At 55.5% G+C, this 18786-nt stretch overlaps 1 protein-coding gene across 1 annotated transcript in view; it reads left to right on the forward strand.

The window, feature by feature from the left end:
• CCDC102A (coiled-coil domain containing 102A) overlaps window positions 1–13600 on the forward strand; it is an 18813-nt gene extending 5213 nt beyond the window's left edge. The window contains exons 3-10 of the mRNA XM_010861971.1: window positions 2–303; window positions 3086–3309; window positions 4979–5087; window positions 7103–7219; window positions 7525–7734; window positions 9344–9514; window positions 10468–10571; window positions 12967–13600. Coding sequence (XP_010860273.1) covers window positions 2–303; window positions 3086–3309; window positions 4979–5087; window positions 7103–7219; window positions 7525–7734; window positions 9344–9514; window positions 10468–10571; window positions 12967–13096 — 1367 coding nt within the window. The 3' untranslated portion in view covers window positions 13097–13600. The remainder of the gene's footprint in view (window position 1; window positions 304–3085; window positions 3310–4978; window positions 5088–7102; window positions 7220–7524; window positions 7735–9343; window positions 9515–10467; window positions 10572–12966) is intronic.
• The last annotated feature ends 5186 nt before the right edge of the window (window positions 13601–18786 follow it).

The following is an 18786-nucleotide window of genomic DNA, read 5'->3' on the forward strand; positions in this document are numbered from 1 at the left end:
ACCGCCAATTGGCGCGAGAAGTGGAGCAAGGTGCGCGCCGAGCGCAACCGCGCGCGCGAGGAGGTGCGTCAGCTGCGCCAGCGCCTCGACGCGCTCACCAAGGAGCTGGCAGGGGCTCGGCGCGAGCGCCAAGAAGCGCAGGGCGAGAGCGAGGCGCGGGGCCGCGAGCTGGCGCGGCTGCGGGGCGCCCGGGGAGGCGTGGACAGGACGCCCGATGGGCCCGAGACGGAGCCGGAAAGGGAACAGGAGCCGGTGCCGGTGCGCGACGTGGGATCCGGATGCGAGAGACCGCAGGGCAGCCAGGTGCGCGGCGAGGGGCGGGGCTTCTGGGCGGAGCCTTCGCGCTGGGGTCCGGAAGTGGGGGGGGCTGATTGACCCGGGCGGGAGCGGTGGCTGTAGGGCTCAGAAAGGGAAAGGGCCTGGCACTTGGGTAGGTATCACACCTTCTGGGATTCAGGCTCTGCCCTGCAGGGCCCCAGGTTACCGTCCTCCCACAGACCCCAAGGGCAGAGTGTCCCTGATTATGGTGGTCCCGCCGCTCCCATACCTGCTGCTGCTGCTAAGTCACTTCAGTCGTGTCCGACTCTGTGCGACCCCAGAGACGGCAGCCCACCAGGCTCCCCGGCCCTGGGATTCTCCAGGCAAGAACACTGGAGTGGGTTGCCATTTCCTTCTCCAATGCATGAAAGTGAAAAGGGAAAGTGAAGTCGCTCAGTCGTGTCCGACCCTCAGTAATCAACAAAACCAACAAATCATCCTCTCTGAGCAGGAGCAAGTTGTAAGAACTTACCTCAAAGACATCCATTAGTCGCAGAGCTGAATCCCTTCATTTATTCAATTTAGAGAAAGGAGTAAACATTTTAACAGGTGTCTTATCAAAGCTGAGGGATTGGGGGTAGGGAGTGTCAGGACAATGTGAGCACAGAAGGAGGTACCTGAGCCAGGCTCTGAGGAGGGAGCTTCACCGAAGCTTTTCTAGAAGCGGTCCCATTTAAGCTGAGATAGGAGGAATTGAGGAGAAGGCGATGGCACCCCACTCCAGTACTCTTGCCTGGAAAATCCCATGGATGGAGGAGCCTGGTAGGCTGCAGTCTATGGGGTCGCAAAGAGTCGGACACGACTGAGCGACTTCACTTTCACTTTCCATTTTCATGCATTGGAGAAGGAAATGGCAACCCACTCCAGTGTTCTTGCCTGGAGAATCCCAGGGACAGGGGAACCTGGTGGGCTGCCGTCTCTGGGGTGGCACAGAGTCGGACACAACTGAAGCGACTTAGCAGCAGTAGCAGCAGCAGGAGGAATTGATGGTGAAAAGTGCAGGAATGCATTACAGGTGATGGAAATTCTGTGCAAATAGCGAGAGGCTGAGAGTGCTTGGTAAATCTGGGAAAAGCCTCCGTCTTTCCATGGGCACCCTTACAAAATGCTAGGCTCTGCATACACACTATCTAGTTAATTCTCAGGGCAACCCAGGAAATACTGGCTTTACAAATGAAAACACTGAGGTGCTGAGAGGTTAATTACCAGTGGCTCCCAGCTGGTGACTGGAGTCGCTGGGAGTTGACCCCAGATGAACTTCTCAGCCCATGGTGATAATAATTAGGCCATCTGGAACATAATGATATGTACGGAGGGCAGCCTCCTCTGAACAAGCAAGACTCACCTGAAGGCTGTCTAGGGACAGAGTCCAGGCTCAGGTTGCTCCCAGCTCCATCCCCAGTCAGGCCAGCTCCTAAGATTCTTAGCTGCCCTCTCTCCTCTCCTGCCTGTGGGCTAGAGTGGGCACTGCTGCCTCCTGGTGGCTGCAGCCCCGTTCGCCGGGGCCTGACTGGTGCAGGTGACATTCCTTGCTCTTCTTTGGGGCAGAGAATGAGCCTCTGTATATCAGCCAGCCTCGGACACTGTTCCTGTCCTCTCTGTGTTCGGTTATGAGTCACCCCAGGAGGTAGCAGGTACCACGTCAAGAGCTCGGAGGATGCAGCCTGAGTTTGTTTTCCAGCCCAGCCATGTCTGTGCTCTGTGACCCTCCAGCAATTCCCTTCTTCCCTCCCTGGTTCCTCAGTTGGGAATTGGAGCTTTGGACCAGATGGCCTCAGAGGCCCCCACCCAGACAGTCTGAGATAAAAGAGGAGTAGAATTTCACTCCTCAGGCCCATTGTCCTAGTCTTGATAGGGAAACTGAAGGTCAGTCGAGGAAGGGACCAGCCCAAACTCATCTGGAATGACTGTGGGAGAAGCCAGGCTGGGACAGAGGCCATGGGCATCTTGGATCTGTGGTCAGAGGCAGGCCAGGGGGCAGACAAGGGCAGAGGGGAAGAGGAGCCTGACAGGGAGGAAGAGGGCTCAGGGTTGTGTTAATCAACCCTTACTGCTTTCTGTCTGGGAGCTGGTTCTGCTCTCAGAGGCCGCCTTCCTGTGCATCTTTTATTATTGTGGTTTAGTCGTTCAGTGGTGTCTGACTCTTTTGTGACCCCATGAACTGTAGCCCGCCAGGCTCCTTGTCCGTGGGATTTCCTAAGCAAAAATACTGGAGTGGGTTGCCATTGCCTTTTCCAGGGGATCTTCCCAATCCAGGGATTGAACCTGAGTCTCCTGCACTGGCAGGCAAATTCTTTACCACTGAGCCACCAAGGAAGTCCATGCATCTTTTACCATGTCACTTAAGTTTCAGGTGATCCCACTGAAAAGTGGGATCTTTGAGCAGGAATCCCTTTTGAGGGAATCTCGTCCTTATTCCTTGTAGGAATCCCTGCTTCTGCATTCATCAGTGTCCCACCAAATATTTGCATACTTCCAGCAGCAGAGAACTTACCACCTCTTCTGGGGAATCTTCCAGGATTCAGGGAATCTGAGTGGCTGACTCTGTGCATTTCTAAGTAGCGAAGGGGGAGGGTGTGGCCCTCCCTCTCCAGGGGTGGAGAGACAGGCAGCAGAAGAGGAAACTGGGGTCCAGAGGACTGTGTGACTTGCCCACGATTACCCACCAAGCTAATGCCAGGCCCTGGACCTGGGAGAGGCCATGATGAAGGCCAAGAGGGTGAGGACTCAGCGATCATTAGTCCAGCCTCTGCCTGGGTCCCCATAGGAGCTCGAGCTGATGGAGAGCCTGCTGAAGAACAGACCAGAGGAGCCAGAGGGCTGCTGGGAGGTGCGCAGCGCGGGGGCCGGGGCCCCACGGGGCAGCTCAGGCCGCCAGGAGCGCGGCCGCCTGCCCTGGGAGGACACCACCGTCGAGGAGGATGCCTCCAAGCTGACTGCCCTGCGGCTACGGCTGGATGAGTCCCAGAAGGTGCTGCTCAAGGAACGAGAGTGAGTCCCGGGAGGCAGGCAGGGGCTAGGGGGCGGGCCAGGCTGTACCAGGGCCTCCTCGGAATCACAGAATGAAAATCCATGTCACAGAGGTGAGACTCAATGAAAGGGAATGGGACTTCCCCTTTGAGTCCCATCGATTCTTGGGACTTGAAAACAGTGGTACGGTACCCAAGGACCCAATATGAGGGCTTTTTAAAATTAATTCAACTAATATGTGTCAAGGATCTGGGTCAGGCACTGTGCTCGGTGGGGATACAGTTATCCATGAGACCAGCAATCCCTGCCATCGTGCAGGGAGAGTGCCGTGGGCGAAAATCAAAGCAGGGAAGGAGGGATAAGGGGACTGAGGGGTGGAGGCTGGGAATTTGGTTTTGGACATTTTGAGCTTGATTCAGCAGAAAGGCATTTGGGGATGTGAATGAGTCTATAGAGTTCATGAGACAGGTCTGGGCTGGAGGTAGAAATTCAGGAGTCATCAGCGAATAGATGATGCTGAAAACCATGAGCTTGGGTGAGAGTGGATAGGCCAGAGGTCAAAGGATGAGGCCCTGGAGCCGACCAGCTATAGAATCAGAGGAAGAAGGAGGCAGCAAAGGATACAGGAGGAGGGAGCCAGTGAGGGGGAAGAGGAAGCAGGAGGAACCGTTTCATGGATGAGGGAGCAGTCAGCTGGTAAAGTCGGAAGAGGACTGAGCACTGACCAGTGGATTTAGGACTTGGAGGTCACCAGTGACCTTGATTGGTCATTTTTGCCTGATTATGTTGAATATTTAGTAACACCCCCTTTTCCATCCAGAAATTAAACACAAAGATGGTATAAGATAACTACACACAGAAATCTTTTAAAAATCAACACAGTGCCCCTGTGAAGGTAGAAGCAGAGATCATGGCCATGCTCCTGCAAGCCAAGGAGCACCAGCTATTGCCATCAGAAGCCAGGGAAGAGGTATAGGACAGATGTCCTCTCACCACCCTCGCGTGGAACCAACACCTTGGTCTTGGACTTGAAGCCTCCAGAACTGAGATGCTGCATTTCTGTTTAAGCCCAGTGAACAAAAATCAACCTGTTGTACTAACTGAAATGTAAAGTGATACTAAACTCAGAATGGGAGGCCAGCGTGGTGTGGGGGTTGGTCATGAAACACTACATAGGGCCAAATACCCACGGCGCCTCCTGCACATTCAGGGCAGAGTGAAGGGTGAGGGGCGTGAGAGCGGTTTATGGGACTCCCACCCAGTGATGGTGACAAGAAGGGACTCCTCCTTCAGAGAGTCACTGGAAAGTGTCTTCCAGCTTTTCTGACTGCAGAGCTGTGTGTTCACACCAAGTCAGCATAAAACAGATAGAGGGCAGTGGAGGTATTATTTGATGGATGAGCCCAGGGCCTGGTGCCCTGGAGAACCAGTCACTCCCCACAGCAGGGGCTGGACTCCCACAGTTGTGTGGAGGGTGGAGCTCCAGGAGATCGCACACTCAGGTTGCCTGCCACAGAGTGGGGTGCTAAGGCCTGGAGCACGCAGCAAACCACCAGAAGCCAGGGAAGCGGCATAGAACAGATTACCTCTCATGACACCTTGGTCTTAGACTTGGAAGGGACTGGAGGACTATGCAGGAGGACTCAGCAGAGGGCCCCAGTGGGCTCACCCCCACATCTCCCCTCCCCAGGGATAAAATGGCACTGAGCAGGAACATCGAGAAGCTGGAGGGAGAGCTCAGCCAGTGGAAGATCAAGTACGAGGAACTGAGCAAGACCAAGCAGGAGATGCTCAAGCAAGTGAGTGTCAGAGACCAGGGTGGGCTTCCTGGAGGAAGCAGTACTGTGTCATTGAATTTCAGCAGTGGGAAGGGGAGAAAGAGGGGAATTCAGTCATTCACTGTCAAGCCCCAGCCCTATGCCATGTGGTGATCTGTGGACTGGGGCAGGAGGTGGAGGAGGGGTTGTGGGGAGAAGGCCAACAGTAACCAGGTAGATAAATTCAGAAACTGTGAAATTCAAAACACAATTAGAGAGATGAGGTGGTGGGTCATAGAAAGGTCTCTCTAAGAAGGTTACACAAGGCAAGACCTAAAGTGATTAGAAGAAGCCACTGTTGAGAAGAGGCAGGGGGCAGAGTTCCTGGCAGAGGGCACAGGAAATGCAAAAGTCCTGAGGCCAGACAAGCCTAGTGTGTTCAAGAAATAGAGGCCAGTGTGGCTGGAGGGTAGTCAGTGAGAGATGAGATTGTAAGGGGATCCCACTGGCCTTGTAGACCAAGACAAAGAGGAGTCTGGATGTTCACTGGGCACATGGTATGAGATCTTGCTAGAGCCTCACAGCAGTCAAGGAAACACATTTGGTGTCCCCATCTTACAGATGAGGAAACTGAGACTCTAGCTGGCAGAGAGGAAATTCCAGCCCTGCAGTTTGGGAACTCCTGCATGCTGGGGTCAGGCTGGGCTTCCCTTACTGCTTCCCTGTGCTCACCCTGATGGCCACCAGAGGGCGCAGCCACCCTGCTTTTCCAAAAGGTGGGTGGCTCACAGACCCCAGAGCCTGAAACTGCCCTGGAAGATTGGTCTTTAAGTAGAATCTCTTTAAGGAATCTCCTAAAATAAAGCTTCCCAGACCCTGCCCTCACTCTCCTGAGTCAGCATCTTTGGGGCTTAGGTCCAGGAATCTGTTTTTTTAATCTTTTCAAATTGTGTAATCATTTGAAGAAATGTGGGATCCAACTGTGCAGTTTTACAGATACTTAACTATAAAGATTCTCATTAGTATCTGGGTTTTTTTTCCCATCAACATTGCATATTTAAGGTTCATTCATGCCATTGCAAAGAGCATTCCTCTGACAATTTTCCCTGCTCTACAACAGGGACTCTGTACTATTTTAGATCACCCCAGGCAATTCTGATGTGACCAGCCCCCCACCCACAGGCAGATCCCCTGGGTGTGTTCAGCCAGTGTTCACTGAGGGTGCCCAGGCTATACACAGATACGAAGGCGGACAGACAGACATGTGTCTCCTGTGCTCACGTTCTTGGGGAGGTAGGGGGATGGAGAAGCACCCCTTCTGGGCAGGGAGGACAGGAGAGGCCTCCCTGAGGAGAGGGCATTTAGGCCAAGACCTGAGAGTGAGAAAAGTCAGCCCTTCAAGATACCTCTGAAAGAGGGCAGCGAGCAGAGGGAACCGCAAGTGTGAAGCCTGCAATGGACAGGAACTTGTGCATTTGAGGACTAGAGAGGAGGCTCAGGGAGCTCTGGGGAGGAGAGTGGGCGATGCGGTTGATGGGAGATGGCTTTGTGGGACCATAGGGACAGGTTGGTTCTTAGGGAACCCGGGGTTGGGGATATGATTGGCTGTATCTTTTTTTAATTAATCAGTTTATTTTTTGGCCGCACAGAGTGGCTTACTTATAGGATCTTAGTTCCCCAACCAGGGATGGAACCTGTGCCCCCTGAAGTGGAAGCTCAGAGTCCTAACCACTGCACCACCAGGGAATTCCCCTGGGTTTATCTTTTTTTAAAGATTAAGAAAAAAGGGCTACTGTTGTGAAAAATGGGTTTATAAGAGAAGGTCAGGGGCCAGGAGGGGGCACCCAAGAATGGACACTGGGAGGCTGGATGATAATCAGGGAGAAGGTGAGAGATGTCAGAGGAGGCAGATGCATTCAGATTCAGGGTCTGTTCTGGATACCCCGTGGCCCATTTGGGCACCACATGAGGCTCCTTGCTGAGCCCTCCGGCACCAGCGCCCACCCCTCCCTGGAGCTAGTGGTCCTCGCCTAACCAGCCTGTGCTGTATCACACAGCTCAGCATACTGAAGGAGGCCCACCAGGACGAGCTGGGCCGCATGTCCGAAGACCTGGAGGATGAGCTGGGTGCGCGTTCCAGCATGGACAGGAAGATGGCGGAGCTGAGGGGCGAGGTGAGACCACCGGCAGGGCCCTGGGTCTGGGGGCGCCCGGGGGGCCCTGCCTCCATCAGTCATTCACTCACAGGAGGACAGGAACCAGCCACAGCCCTGGGTGCTCCAGTCTGCAAGGGGTGGGCCTCTCTTGCTCACACCCCGTGCGCCGTGAAATAAGCCCGGGTTAATTATAGCTGCTGCAGCTGGACTTGCTTCCTGGAGCCAAAACAACTGCTGGAGGAGGTGGGGAGGGGGAACCTCCCGCTCAGGCCGTGCTGTGCCCCTCCCTGTGGGACCCCTCCCGCGGTCCTGCCCTGTTGCAGATGGAGCGGCTGCAGGCGGAGAACGCTGCCGAGTGGGGTCGCCGGGAGCGGCTGGAGACGGAGAAACTGGGCCTTGAGCGGGAGAACAAGAAGCTGCGGGCGCAAGTCGGGGACCTGGAGGAGGCGCTGGCCCGGCGTCGGCGGCAGACGGCCAGCGCGCTGGACTGCGACCTGCGGGCAAGCCAGGCTGCGCTCTTTGAGAAGAACAAGGTGGCGTAGTGAGGGGGCCGCAGCCAGGGCCGGGGCAGACCACCTCCTGGGCATCCAGCTCCAGACTGCAGGGGGCCAGGGACCCTTGAAGTAACGACTACAGACGGAGGAGGTGATTGCCTGGCAGCCTCTCCTCCTGGGCACCCGCTGTGGGCCAGGCTCAGTGATACCACCATCATAGCTGGGTTTGTGGGGCACCACTGTGGGCCAGGCTCCCTGCTGGTGCTTTTTGCCCGTGCTATGGAGAATACTTGGTGACGTAGTGGTAAAGAATCCACCTGCCAAGCAGGAGATGCAGGTTTGATCCTTGGGTCAGGAAGATCCCCTGGAGAAGGAAATGGCAACCCACTCCAGTATTCTTGCCTGGGAAATCCCATGGACAGAGGAGCCTGGCAGGGTACAGTCCATGGGATCACAAAGAGTCAGAGACAACTGAGCAACTAAACACAACAACATCACTTAATCCTTTCAACAGCCCTTTTATCGGTCCAACAAATGTTTATTGAGCTCCAGCTGTGTGTAGGCCTTGTTCTAGGTGGTGGGGACACAGCCGTGAACAGACAGGAGGGACGTGGCCTCCCCTCGTGAAGCTGATAGCTGAGGGAGATATAGACTTTGCTCCCTCCGTCACACACCTATGCTGGTCACACAGCTCCGTGGCCGTGGCAGGGAGAGAGAAGAGGGGATGCCCGGGGACCTGGCTGAGGCCCAGGTCCTGGGAGGCTTTTCTGAGGCAGTGACGTTTAAGCCCAGGTCTCCAGGGAGAGTAGATGTTGACTGGCAGTGGACTGACTCCAGGAGGAAATTTGGAAAATGATGTGAATGAATGTCCCATGGTGACAGGGACCTGGAGCTTTGGAGGAACAAGGGAGGCTGCTGTGGCTGGAGGGGAGCAGGCAAGAGGGATGTGGTAGGTGAGGCAGGAGGCCTGAGTCACCTTTGAAAAGTGAGAGGTAGGTGCGAGCAAGTTGTGGCTCTGAGCGCTCACTGGCTGCGGGGTGGAAGACGGATGAGAAGGCAAGTGGATGGGGAGTCTGGGCCATTCCTGGGGGCAGCGGGAGATGATGGAGGCCAGGACCAGGCTGAGGTTGGTGGACATGGAACAAAGAATGGATTCAAGAGGCCATTTCACAAATGTGAAGACTGAGGGCTCAGAGAGCTCCCAGAGCTCAGGTGTGGACAGCTCCTCTCCTGGCTGCTCATCTTCTTCCCAGCCACTCTGGCATCAGATCTCTTTGCTTCCAAAATGCACTCTTCAGCTGACCCAGAGCCTTAATGCCATTTTGATACATCAAAGAGTCCTGACTTTATCCCTCCCCAGAAAATGAGACTCAGCTCAAGTAGCCTACTGCACACCTCATGTCATCTCCAGCAGGCACCCCAGAGTTCCACGTCCAGAATGGAGCCAGCAATTCCACCCACCTCTCCCCTCATCACCCCCAGGCTTTCTCACCTCACTAGATGGCACCTCTAGCCTCCAGCTCCTCACCCGACTCTAGTGTTGGCATTTCAGAGAGGTTCCAGGGAGAAGGGACCCCAGTACCCCCAGAACCACCTGACCTCGTGGACTTCCCGGCATGAGCCCTCCTCCGTCTCCGCTCTCCTGCAGGAGCTGGCCGACCTGAAGCATGTGCACGGCAAGCTGAAGAAGCAGTTCCAGGAGAAGGTGGCGGAGCTGGCCCATGCCAACCGGCGGGTGGAGCAGCACGAGGCTGAGGTGAAGAAGCTGCGGCTGCGAGTGGAAGAGCTCAAGAAGGAGCTGGCCCAGGCTGAGGACGAGGTGAGCACCAGCCTGCAGACCTCAGCTGGGGTCGGTGGGGGTGGAGCTGCAGGGCCCTCCTGTGTCGCTCCGTGCTGGGTCCCCCGTGCCTGGTACAAGCCTGACTCTCGGGAGGCACTCAGGAGAGAGTGGGTGGGTGACAGGTGGTGTGTGGGTAGGAAGATGGGAAGAGAAATGGACAGATAACGTAGATGAGTGGTTGAGTAGATTAATGAATGAATGAGTCGGTGGATGTGGAGTTGGTTAAAGGGACAGGATAACACCATGGATGGATGAACAGATGGATGAGGGGATAGATGGACAGATGGTTGGGAGAGAGGAGAGATGGATGAGACGTAACAACAGATGTCTGATGGGTGGTTGGATGAATGGATGAAGGGGTAGGTAGATAGATGGGTGGATGAATGGATATGTGGAAAGATGGATGACTGAGTGGATAGTGGAAAGATGGACAGACAGCTGACTTTCAGTGGGTGGAAGAGTGAATGGACCGAAGGAAAGAAGGCAGAAGGATGGGTAGATGGGAAGACGGGTTTGGAAGAGTGGAAGGACACAAAAGTTGTATGAATGGGTGGCTGAATAGATCAATGGCTGGTGAGTGGGTCGGTGGGTGTCTCCATAGGCAGATGGATATTTCCATGGATGAATGGTCAGGTGAACAGATTCATGGGAATATATGGGTAGGTGAGTTGATGGATGGATCAGTAGCTTGGGGCATTGGAGTGTGGGTGGATTTGGAAGGGAGAGGCAACAGGCAAGAAGAGGCAAAAAAGGGATGTTCTACTGGAGGAGCTGGGCCTCAGTCTAGGCCTCAAAGGAGAGACAGGGATTGCTCTCCAGGAGGATCGTCCTCACAGAGGAACGGCAGGAGTGGCTGGTCCTCAGCAGACGGCAGGGCAGGTTGGCCCAACCCAAGGTAACTCCTATGCTCTTGGCTCCGTTCACCCCCACAGTTGGACGAGGCCCATAACCAGGCGCGGAAGCTGCAGCGGTCGCTGGACGAGCAGACGGAGCAGAGCGAGAACCTGCAAGTGCAGCTGGAACACGTGCAGTCCAGGTGGGCCCAGCGTGCCGCCCCAGGGGTGAGGACTCCCGGCCGGGGTGCACAAACAGGCAAGGGCGCTTCCAGCCCAGGGAGGCCCAGGGTCGGGGTCAGGGCTCCAGCCGAATGGGCCTAGAGGGGAAGACAGGGAAGGAAGAGATCCGGACATCCTGGGGCCAGAATCCTGTCCCCTCCAAGCAGGAAGGGCCAGGGCTCGGAAACCAGGGAAGGGAGTGCAGGAAGTAAGACCAGCTGGGAGCCTGGGAGTTGTGTCCTGCAGTCAGCGGATATAGAGGGAGCAGCCAAAGAAGTCAGGCCCAACGCGGGGCAGCAGGGAGGGCGGGTGGATCTGGGCAGTCTCTGATGAGAAGGACAAGCAGCCTACAAGGTCCTCAGGCTGGGGTGACTCTGGACCAGCTGGGGTCTGTGGGATCCCAGCCCTGATGGCAGCCCAGACCCCTCAGCTGCAGACAGGACCCATCTGCCTCAGTGAGGGAGGACCAGGAGGTCTGGGGGCCCACCCAGCATGCTCTGCCTCCCACCCCATCCCAACACCCCAAGAGTGGCTCTCTCCCCCAGACTCCCCTTAGAGCTGGGGTATGTCAGAGAACATCTAGTCCAGGCCCCACCCCATTTCACAAGCTCCCACCTGAGACTGATTTCCTGTGCCAGGCCAGGCCCTTACTTCCATCCTCTTATTTCATGGAATAGACAGCACCCAGTCTCTGCTGCCAAGACTGCCTGGGTGGTGGGAACTCTGGCTCTGCACTAAGTAGCTGTGTTATTTTGGGCCACTTACTTAACCTCTTTTTTTTTTTTTTCCCAGAGTTTCCTCATCTGTAAAATGAGATTGATAACAGTTTTTATTACTTCTTGATTGTGGGAATTAAATAAGCTGATTTGTGCTTATAAAAGGACCAGGCCCATGATAAATGCTAAATAGTAGCGGAGCTTTAGTATCGGGGTCAGATATTGTGCCATGGTTGGATAGCATCACCAACTCAATAGACATGAGTTTGAGCAAACTCCAGGAGAGAGTGAAGGACAAGGAAAACTGGCGTGCTGCAGCCCATGGGGTCGCAAAGAGTCGGAAACGACTTAGCGATTGATCAACAACATTGTGCTTTAAGAACCACGCTCCTAGGAGAGACAGGAAGGAAAATTTTTTTCTCCCCCCAGGGGGCCGGCAAACAAGGGAACTAAGGCACAAGAGGGTTAAGGCCTTTCACCACCACACAGGTGGTGGGTGGTCAGGTCAGATTGCCTCCCTGGCCGTCTGCCACCTGAGCCCTTATTTGCAGAACATGTACTGTTAGATATGTGCTGAGTGTCTGTGGCTAAGAGCACAGGCTGTGGAGCCAGACCTGATAGCTGTGTGACCTGGGGAGCCAAGGCTCAGTTTCCCCAGACGCTTGGGATGTTGCCTATGAAGTGTCGTGCAGGAGCCCAGTCATGAGTGCAAGTCAAGCTCAGTGTCTGGCCAGCTCTGCCCACTCCACACCCCTCCCCGCCTCCCTCCGCCCCGCCACTCCAGCACATACCCCTCACAAGCACATACCCCTCATACCCGCCTAGCCTCAGGGCCTTCCCGCAGTTTTGGCCACATTCTTTGGGAGCCATAAACTCCCGAAATGGGCAGGCAGGCTGGCTCTGCCCAGGCTCTCAAGTGCTTCCATGAGGAGGGCGGGGCTGCCCAGGACCGCTGCCTCATCTTATTCCCCAACTTTTTGTGCTTTAATGTTCCGGGGACAGCTCACTAAATCACCAGGCAGTAATGGAGGCCCCTGCCCGCGCCCCTCCCCGCCGTGTTAATAATTCATGCCTTCCAGTAAGATGCAGCCAGGCGGCTACTCCGCTGGGGGTGGGCGCGGGGAGCCAGGGAGGAGGGGGGATGGGCATTTCCTCCACTGGCTCTTCTTAGAGAAGTCTGCCTCGTAAATTTTGGCTTTAGGAATTTTAATGTGGGGAAGAACAAGGATGGAGGGCTTTCTCACTGACATTAGGGATGTAGGGGACTCAGAACCCCCACCCCTGGACTCTCTTCCTGTGGGCTTTGGAGCCTGGCTTGGGTTTAAATCCCAGCCGCGTTACCTTGAGCCGGCTGCCTCACCTCTTCAAGCTGTGCCCCCCACCCCACCCTACTCCAGAGCCAGCCATCCAGTTCAGAGCCCAGCCCCTGCTCGCTGTCGTCTGTGGGACTTAGTGCCTCAGTTTCCCTGTCTGTAAAATGGGAGTGACAGGAGCACCTCCCTCACTTCGGGGGCTTCTGGAAGGATGAAGTGAGACGAGGTAATGTTTGTGGAAGGCCCAGTCTGGTGCCTGGCAGCAGGAAGCGCTAGGGGAGGCTTAGCTGCTGTCAGCACCAGTGGATCAGGCTCGTCTCTGACCCGCCTGTCACCCCACCCCACAGGCTCCGCCGACAGCAGCAGAATGCCCCCCTCTTTGGGAAGATCCGCAGTGCTCGCTTTGGTGCCGAGGAGGCAGGGGACGGAGCCAGCGACCTGGACGAGGACGAGGACCTGCAGATCCAGGTGGCTTAGACCTGCCAGGGCTAGGCAGGACTGGGCGCCACCCCCCAACCCTGGGTGCCCAGGCTGCCCAGCCACTCGAACTGATGCAGCTGTCCGTGCTGACTCTGGGAGCAGACCCCAGTCCCTGCCACAGACAACTTCCTTCTCTCCCACGGTGGGCATTGATGGTCCCGCCTTACTGACACTCCATGGAAGGGAAGCCGTGGCCTACGTTTTATATATATATATTTTATATATATATATATATATGTCATATATATATTAGTACATATGCCTGGGGTCTTTGGACTTATTTGGTTTTATAGACACAGGACCACTCCAAGGCCCAGTCAGGTGCCCCCACCCACCCAGGACTTTCTTGCTGGGGGAGGGGGTGTCAAAGGAGAGCTGTTAGGGGCCTCCATCCAGGCTGCCTCTCTGGACCTTGGAGGTCTGGCAGGGGCTGTGACTGTTCATAGTACAATGTGATAATCCAGTCTTTTGTAATAAATGGAGTTCATGTTCTCAGGTGGAGTCCTGAGTGTGTGGCAGATGCAGGCACGCATGTGGGGGACAGACAGGATCAGCCTGCCCCGGCACCAAACCTGAGCTCGGGAATATTGATATGCAGTCACTTGAGTGACTTAATGAATGAATGTGAGAAAGAATGAATGAATGAACAGTGGAACTGATGAATGGTCTGGAATCCAGCTCCTGTGAGGGGAACGAGAAGGGATGGTGCATGTTTAATCTGCAGGAGACTTCAGTTCTGACTCCAGATGAATTCAGGTATCTGCTCTGGCCCTTACTGGTTGTGCAACCTTGGGGAAGTTACTTGTCCTCTCTGAGCCTCAGTTTCTCCATCTGTAAACTGTCTCATAGAGTCATCAGGAGAATTAGATGAGTTCACCTGGAGCTCAGTAAAGGTGAATTATAATCGAAATACTTGAAGGTATGCCCTGGAGAGGAGGGATTTGCCAGCTGGGTTCAGCCGTAAGGGATGACATTCAGGCAACTGACTGGTGGGCATTTACCCAGAGCTGGGTATGAACACACCTGTAACCCTTTCGTCATTCTCCTAGCCCTGCTCTAGGTAGTGACATTATAGATTTTATCTTTTGATTCTTAATTCCTACACCTTCTATAACCAGCCAGTGTATATTGAATCTGGTAGGAAAGGTTATTCAAAGCATGGTAGCATACGTTATTGAATCTTCGCAAGTTGAGGGGGCGTTTTGAGTCACCTGCCCTTGATGAGAGTTTGACATGAACTCTTAGCACCAGGGCCTGCTTTCTGCAGGAGCAGGCACTCTCAGAACTGTCCTAGCCCACAGGCCAAGGCGAGTTCCCTGTGTTCAGAGGTGAGCACGGAGAGGCTGGGCTCAGAGCAAGGGCCTGGCACCCAGTTCAGTTCAGTTCAGTTCAGTCACTCAGTTGTGTCCGACTCTTTGTGACCCCATGAATCGCAGCACGCCAGGCCTCCCTGTCCATCACCAACTCCCGAGAGAAGTTAAATTCAATTGATCAAGTTTGGGGGGCTCCCTGCCTTGGGGTGGGCAGCTGCAGTTAAGGACTTCTCTCTTGTGGCCCAGTCTAGAGGACCCTTGGGGCTATGGTGCTAGGACCCACAGCTGCCACAGGCCCTGGGGGCTGATAGGAGGCGCCAAGCAGACCCAGGGGCCCCGCAGGGGATAATAAATAGGTCCCCTGTTGCCAAGACTGAACTGACCATGCTGGCAAGGTGGGGTTTGCTGTCATGCCCCAGGTCCCCTCCTGGGCTCCAAGGGGGAGAGAGAGGAGTGGGAGAAACCCCACATGGGCCTTTCCCCACAAGCCAGAGCCAGCAGAAAAGAGAAAAGGCTCTGGGGGAAGAGGAACATTTCCTGCGGGGGGGTCTTGCTGTTTTCTCTCCCAAACAGGAAGTGGGCCCCAGAAAAGGCTGAAAGCGCTGCCCTTTGACCCCCGGGAGCCAGGAGCCAGGCACTCACAGACAGCAGCCCTGAGAGCTGTCCCCCCAGGCAGCCAGGCGGACCTGCCATTCCCAGACACAGAGCAGACCATCCAGCCCGACGGGCTCCCCCAGACTCCCTGGCACCTCTGGAGAGATAGCGTGGAGCAGGGGCCCCATTACAGCCCCTGTCTGCAGGCGGGGCCACTCCTGAGAACCTCAGAAAAGAGAGGGTCTGGCCTCCCACCTGCCATGTACAACGGAGCCGGGAAGTCTTGGGAGGGAAGCGCAGCCACAGACACAGGGCTGGAAGGTTCTCTGGCCCTGGAACTTGTGCTGCCTCTGAGCAAGGGCTTGCTCAGAGCCCTTGCATCCTGGGGGTCATGGCAGCAACATCTACCAAACAGAAGCATCAACTTGGCTCACATCATGCTTGAAAAACGATATTTAACGCATTGCTGATGTTAATAATGGGAAGTTTCCTCATAAAAAATGTGGATTTCCCCCTCTTGAGACCTCAGCAGGTCAGACCACACTGGGCTCACACTCCTGCGTGGCCGCAGCGGTGGAGGTGAGAGGTAGGTGCTCCCTGGAGGGGCACACAGGCACCCACGAACCACAGTCCCCACCACTCCCTGCAGCCTCCCCTGCACCCTCCTCGCCTCTGTCACCACCTGGTCCCCAGAAGCAGGCACGTGTCCTGCCCCTGGCCTCGTCCCTTCTTTGAACAAGTGAGGAAAGTGAGTGACCGAGTTGGGGTGGTGGCTGAAGACTGTGAGGCACAGCCAGGCCAAGTTCACATGTCACTCTCCCTCTCAGAACTCCTGCAAGCTCCTTGTCACCATGGGCAGGAGTGCCAAGGGCAGTTAACGTGTATTGAGCCACACCGTGTGATTCACGACCCTGTGAGGCAGGGCATCCCAGCGTCATCTCACTTTACACCAAGGATGCAGGGACTCAGAGGGAGCAAGTCACTGTCCCAAAGCCAGGGGGCTTCCCTAGTGGCTCAGTGGTAAAGCATCCACCTGCCAATGCGGTAGACATGAGTTTGATCCCTGGTCTGGGAGGATTCCACATGCCACGGAGCAACTAAACCCATGCACCACAACCATTGAGCCCACACTGTAGAGCCCAGGAACTGCAACTGCTGCGCCCACATGTCACAACTACTGAAGCTCATGTGCCCTGGAGCCCGTGCTCTGCATCAAGAGAAGCCCCAGCAATGAGAAGCCTGCGCAGCAACAAAGAGCAGCCCTTGCTCACTGCAACCGGAGAAAATCTCATGCAGCAATGAAGACCCAGCACAGCCAAAAAATAAAAAATTTTAGAAATTATTTAAAAAAAGGAACCAGGTAAGGAACAGATCATACAAAGCATGCTCTCAGACCACACACACACACAAAAGAGGAACTATCCCAAAGCCACACAGCTACTTAGTGGTGACCCTGGCATTCCAGGTCAGGCAGTCTGAAGCTAGAGCCCACACTCCTGATGATGACCTTCCCCAACCCCTCCAAGGCCAGGCCCCATGTGGTACAGCCCCTGCTCTCTGCAGCCCCACCCCACTCCACAGACCCTGCAGCTCGAGCAATGTTGAACCCCCTTCCTGCCATTCAGATTTGCCCCTTCCCCTTCAAAGTCCCACCAGCCTCTCAAAGCTCAGTCTACTTGGTTCATTTGGGCTGTGTATTTGCTTCTTCCGCCCCAACAGATGCTCCTGGAGGGCAGAGAAACCTTCCAGCAGTCAGCACAGTGCCCTGGGCCTAGTGAGCATCTTTAAAAGAGGGAAAGAAGGAAGGATTGATGGCTGGATGAATGAGATGGTAGAAGGTTGAAGCCAGAACCACCACCACCACCGCTCCCCCCACCCCCACCCCTCACTCCGACTCCAGCTTCATTGCAATACTCGCAGGACCGGTCCTAGAAGACTTTCTACTGGTCAGCTGAGAAGTCTCCCAGTCACTGAAAGCTGCAGCAACCCGGGGGCAGCAGTGCCAGGGCCTCTTCTCACAGACCTGGAGTGCCCGGACAAGCTGCAGAACCTGACGGGCCAGATACTGCCCTGCCCGGCCCCTCCTCCCCCTGCAGCGTGAGGCTGGGGGCCCTGGCATCTGTCCTCCCCTTGATTTCCAATCAAGTTTGTGTTGCCCCAACCAGGCAGCCTCTAGGGGTCCCTGCCTTGAGATTTATGCCCAGGAGTGAGTCCCCACCTCCCAGTCCTCCAGGCAAGCTTGAGTTCCGGATCCCGCTGCTTTCTGTTTGGCTGTGTGTCTTCTGGCCAGCTCCTGCCCCTCTCTGGGCTTTCGTTTCCTTATCTGTGAAAGGCAGACAGTAGCAGCTGGATTCTCCCAACAGAAGATGGCTTCACTGTTGGTGTTATTTTTCTGGCTCTCCTTATGCTCTCCATCCCCTCCCGAGACCCTAGCTCCCGGTTGGCGTGGGGGCCCACCAGCCATCCTGAACACCCTCTGGGACAGTGGGTGCTGAGACGGAGACAGAGGCAGCGCCCAGGAACCAGCTGCAGCTCTCAGCCCGCTCCCCGCCTCCCCCACCACCACTCAACTCCTCTGTTTACTAATTGTAGGGTTGCAAGCAGCCAGCTGCCTCCCAGGCCCCAGGCGGGTGCCTCCCAATGGATCAAGGGCTCCCTGGAAAGCCTCCCAGCTCCCCACCAGCCCTACAGACCCAGCTGCACAGGAGTGGTCTCCATGGTGCTCAGACTCCCCTCTCCTGCTCTGGGAGGGGGCCAGGAGAGGTGTAAATGTGAAGCCTTTCTCAGCCTTTCTCATTTCCCAGGCTCCCCCCACGTCAGAGAGGCACATCCTGGGCCCACCGCCCCAACTCACGAACTAGCCATGGGGTTCAGTGAGTGGGAGGGAATTTGCTGCCAATGCAGGAGACAGAGGTTCAATCCCTGACCTGGGAAGATCCCACACGCCACGGAGCAACTAAGCCCCTGCTCTACAACTGCTGAGCCTGTGCTCTAGAGCCCAGGAGCCACGACTTCTAAGTCCACAACTAGAGAAAGGCCAGAGCAGCAATGAAGACCCAGCGCAGCCAAAAATAAATAAATAAAATTATTTTTTTAAAAAAAGAACTAGCCATGGCTCTCCACTGCTGGGCAGATAAAGTCTTGTTCTACATCCTGACCCGTGGGTGGGGGAGGTTCAGACATGCCCTTAAGTACATTCCCCAGCGGCCTTGGTCTCACGGCCCTGTTGCTCCAGGATAAAGTCCTGACAGGCCCCTCTTTTCTGCCCCCACTGGCTTCCACAGCGTCCTCTCCATATCTGCCCCACGGCTGGAGTGCCGATGGCGCAGTCAGACAGGTTGACAGCTCCTCAGTGACTGCAGCGGTCTGCTCGCACGAGGACCTCAAGCTCTGAAGGCCGGGGCCCCGCCTGTGGAAATCTCCTTCTCCCACCCGCCTTCCCCAGGAAAGGAGTGTGAGTATCATTCAAAGCACAAGCATCACCTCCAGAAGTGGACAATGGCAAGATGAGGAAACCGAGGCCCAGAGAGGGAAGGAACCAGCCAGTAAATCACAGAGCCAGGATTCGAATCCAGACAGCTCCAAAGACCAGGTACTCTCGGCTAACAGCCCTCAGCCCAGATCTGGGCCCAGTTCAAAGCAGAGGCTCTGTGCATGTTCGGGGGCAGAGGGCAGCGGGGGAGTGTAAGATAATAATGGTGTGACCACTGTCGCCAAGCCCTCTTCCTTTTCAATCACTCAAGACTTTCTCCTCCAGCACCTGACTTGATAACTTGATGC

This window comes from Bison bison, unplaced genomic scaffold (assembly GCF_000754665.1).
Source record: "Bison bison bison isolate TAMUID 2011002044 unplaced genomic scaffold, Bison_UMD1.0 scf7180017864473, whole genome shotgun sequence".
Classification (NCBI taxonomy): Eukaryota; Metazoa; Chordata; class Mammalia; order Artiodactyla; family Bovidae; genus Bison; species Bison bison.